This window comes from Eurytemora carolleeae, unplaced genomic scaffold (assembly GCF_000591075.1).
Source record: "Eurytemora carolleeae unplaced genomic scaffold, Eaff_2.0 scaffold1538, whole genome shotgun sequence".
Classification (NCBI taxonomy): domain Eukaryota; kingdom Metazoa; phylum Arthropoda; class Copepoda; order Calanoida; family Temoridae; genus Eurytemora; species Eurytemora carolleeae.
Genome location: NW_019402143.1, coordinates 23,988 through 28,547, shown reverse-complemented (window position 1 = coordinate 28,547; position 4,560 = coordinate 23,988). Strand labels below are relative to the sequence as shown.

The following is a 4,560-nucleotide window of genomic DNA, read 5'->3' as shown; positions in this document are numbered from 1 at the left end:
CAAAAAGGAATAATCTCTAAATAATTATATTTCTAGGCTGTCAAAAAGGAATAATCTCTAAATAATTATATTTCTAGGCTGTCAAAAAGGAATAATCTCTAAATAATTATATTTCTAGGCTGACAAAAAGGAATAATCTCTAAATAATTATATTTCTAGGCTGACAAAGGGCAATGTAAAAAGACTCCAGGAAGCAATGTATCATAGTACCGAGGCAGGGAATATTCACATTACATTAGGTAAGGATTTAAATATTTCAATGAACAAAAAAGGAAATTCTTGTAAATAGCACTAAATCTTGATAACGATGTACTGTACATTTAATATAAGTCATTAAAATGTTGTTTTCTTGTCTTTTTTTATCATAAAATGCCGAATTTGTGATTTATTTTGATAACTTTGCTTTACAAATTTTAGACATAAATTAGTTATTACAATTATTACAATTATTACAATTATTACAAGCGAAATTTCATTATCAAAACTAAGAATTATATTTATTCCACTGTTCCATGCATTCTCCTTGACAATGTACATTGTGCAATGAATAAATTGATAAAACGTATAAGATCTCAACATGATAAGTATACAATTTGTTTTTGTCTACAAAGGGAGAAAAATCAACGGAAATTAGAAAATCCGCCAAACGAGGGAAGGAAGGCAACCCACTCCTATTCTTGCCTCCGACCCACAAATGATGTCACAAAACTTAATGACGAAAATCCATTTTATGAAGTCATTTTTCACTCCTGTATGCCGAGTCCATTAGAGCCTGATCCAATCAGGGTTAAGTCATGTGTTTGGTTTCTATTCTTAACCAACAGAAATTGCATAGCGGTAACATCTATCTTTCTGTCTATCTCATTATCTAATTAGAGATAAATCCTTATATCGGCGCTACAACACTAAACGGAAATGTTTTCTTCTACTGAAACTATAGTGTTTTGGGTCGGGGAGGCAAAACGGGTGTGGGTTGCCTTCCTCCCCTCGCTCAACCGACACACGAAATATTTAGGATCAACTATGCACAACATTGTCATTCTTCATAGTAAATAATTACACGGATTTGTGTAATTTGATTCAGTTAATCAAATATCAGCATAATTCAATTATTTGATGAGACAATTGCATTTGTAATTTGTAGAATAATATTGTTATTAGAATTCTCAGAAAATCTTTCATACTTTTGATCATTAAAAGGTTCGTCACGTAATTTTAAATGAAAAACCGTTTAAATAGGAGTGTGCACGATTTAAAATGGTCCCTGCGGAGAAAATTGTGAATTTTACATGCAAATCTTTAATTCACTTAAATAGGAAAGATTTAAGGGCGTCATGATGTTTGATTCCTACAATTTGAATTCTTTAGATTTGCGTAATTTCGGAGTTCCGTGGAGTGTACACTCCTGGATCAGAACCTTGATAACAGCTCATCATGCTGGTCTTACTTCAGTAGCAGACGAACTCCTACAGGTATCTATCTATCTATTTATCTATCTATCTGTCTATCTAACTAACTATCTACCTTTCTATCTATCTATATATCTATATATATATTTAAATCTATATACCTATCTATCTATTTATCTATCTATCTATCTATCTATCTATCTATCTATCTATCTATCTATCTATCTATCTATCTATCTATCTATCTATCTATCTATATGTAAATATAGATATATCTATTTATCCATCTATCTATCTTTTATTGTCTATCTAAGCCTATGTAGATTCATTTATCTATCATTCTATTTATTAAATCTATTTAGGATTTCTGTAAGGAATGGACTGAAGAATGTTCGTCCTATTTTATAGACGAGTGCCTGCCTGTACTTTTCTCTCTGTTTCGGACGAGTAGGACGGAAGGAAGTACCCTCCTACTTGCAGACCTACTCTCTGCCTGTTATTCAAGAGAAAAAATAGATAGAATAGGTTAGAAATCTTATATATCCTATTCTTGTTATTTAATAGACAAAATAGATAGAATAGGTTAGAAATCTTATATATCCTATTCTTGTTATTTAATAGACAAAATAGATAGAATAGGGTAGAAATCTTATATATCCTATTCTTGATACAGTACCTATGGTATTATCGAATATCACTGATCTCCCTTCATTGGCTAGATTTTGTTTACGTAAAGTTAAAATCTTATTTGTTTTCAATGATTGCTACTTTTTATACTTTTTTGTGCGTTTTTTTTGATATTTCAAAAATTGTTTGATTTTTGGTTAAACAACCATTTTTTTTTACTTAGACAAAATTCAAATTTGTTTCCAAAATACCGGGTTTTAAAATGTTCTTAATTTTCGATGAACTTTTACGATTTTCACGTTTTACTGTGATTTAAAGGTCTAAAGCTCTATAGAATAAATCGATGAGAATTTTTCCAATTACTTCTTTAAAATAAAAGCTAATATTATGTGCTTTATAGTGCTAAAACGTGCATGTAAAGGGCTACAGAAAAGCACAAGTAAATTATAGCGGTAAAATAAAAGCCCAAAGCGTTGCGACACTTCATAGTCGACCTCAAGGTTATAATGCAAGGAAAGTTAATTGCTATCGCGTATACTCTGCGTACATATTGAAACCAGTTCTCTCTGGGCGGAATTTGTAAACAAGAATTTATGCATAAGTGTTCGTTTAGTGTCCGAGGAGGATAAAAGCATTACATTTTGAAAATTATGATAATTCACATAACAGTTTCCTCTGACCAGAATATTTCAATGATTTTTTTATGTGAAAGATGGATCCAATGAAAGGCTTCGACATCCGTCTTGTGTTTACATTACCGCCCAGAGACAGTACACTGCAGATTCGTACACTTCTGAAATAGCTTTCCTTGCATTACAACCTTGGTCGACCTTGTCTTAAAAATTGATGAGACTTTCTATAAACAGGCAGAATCTATGTTGTTTCTTTATTCGGTGTTTTAAGACTTATATTTTGATACCCATCTTGATTTATTTTGACGACATTTTTAATGGCTTACATTATTGATTTATTTTACAAAAGCAAAAATCTCAATGAGTTTGATAATGAAAAAAAAAATTCTCGAAATTTTTTTTTTAATGTATCAAAGTAAAGACCAATAAACGGTGTCGAATTAATATTTAAGATTTTCTACTATTTTCTATTAAAAAATGTTTGTTTAGAGTATACCGAACCTGTCTCTGGAGAGATGAACGCCGGGTCTAGGATTGATCCAAAGTTTGTAAATAACCCTGATCTATCAGATATACAGTTCAGAGTGGAAGGTATAACTAAAATTAAATTTAAGGAACTGAGTTCTTGCAACAAACTCTTTTTTAAAATCTCTATTTCTTTGCAACCCGATGGTATAGACCTTTGATATTTCAAACTAAGTTTAGAATATAAAAAGTATACTTCATCAAGTTTACTTCATCAAGTATACTTCATCAAGTATACTTCATCAAGTATACTTCATCAAGTGGTAAAATTGTAAAGATTTATTCACACACAAAGATATCAATATAATTGGTGTTGTTTAAATTTGTTAAAATAATTTGAATATATAGTTTTACAAAAGGAAGAGATTAGAAAATTTAAGTTTGTGGAAAGAACTCAGTTTCTTTATTTTGATATCTTGTGACAACTATGAAAGTTATTCCACATTAGTTTAAAACATCCAGTAGTTTCTGATCCAATCAGGGTTCACTCACGTGCCTTAGTGAGTACTCATGACCAATAGAATTTCAAAGACCAAAAGCACTGTCTATCTTTTTGTTTATTCAAATCCAATTCGAGATCTATTGGTAAATTAGCGGCAAATGCTAATGCATTTTTTTACTTATATCCAAACTACGGTGATTGATCAGATTTTAAGACAGCGACGACTTTGAGGTGTCGCAACGCCTTGTACAATGGAAAGGAATTCAGTCTTTGCCACAAACTCGAACTTTATAATCTCTATATATTTTCAACCGGATGGTGTAAACCTTTGATATTTCAAACTTTATTTGATCTAACAGAATTCATAGTTTGAAATATCAAAGGACATTGAATTGCAACGATAAAGAGATTAAAAAATCTGAGTTTGTGATCAAGACTCAATTCTTTTACATTAAAAAACTGCTGTACTTAAAAAATGAGTCAGCTTTGTAACCTGATGGTGTAAACCTTTGACATTTCACACGCTGCCTTCTTGATTGAGCCGAATTCAGAGTTTAAAATTAGGAAGGTCTGTTCCTGTTCCAATAAAAACATAAACAATTGACAAGATATTAGTATCTGAGTAACACAATAACAAGAAATAAGTTTTCAATAAGTTTCAAGAATTGTATTTCAGGTCAGTTGTTCTATGCCCATAAACTAGTCCTCATCACATCTTCCTACAAATTCAGGTAACTCTTAAGAAAATATTCTTAGAAATAAAATTTCTTTAAATCTTGGTGTGTTCGACTGTTTCCATTGGCTGCTAGTGCTGTTCTCTAGTATGCCGGTCCCTTAGGGACTGATCTAATCAGGGTTCAGTCATGTGTTTGTTGTCTAATCTGAACCAATAGAAATAGTATGGCGGTAACATCTATCTTTCTAT

At 31.1% G+C, this 4,560-nt stretch overlaps 1 protein-coding gene across 1 annotated transcript in view; it reads left to right on the top strand.

Annotated features, from left to right (window-relative positions):
• The window catches only part of LOC111717970 (ankyrin repeat and BTB/POZ domain-containing protein 2), a gene marked incomplete in the record, with an annotated part of 34,975 nt that overhangs the window by 29,258 nt on the left and 1,157 nt on the right, over positions 1 to 4,560 (top strand). The window contains 4 exon segments of the mRNA XM_023493437.1: positions 160 to 239; positions 1,369 to 1,472; positions 1,772 to 1,934; positions 3,158 to 3,259. Coding sequence (XP_023349205.1) covers positions 160 to 239; positions 1,369 to 1,472; positions 1,772 to 1,934; positions 3,158 to 3,259 — 449 coding nt within the window.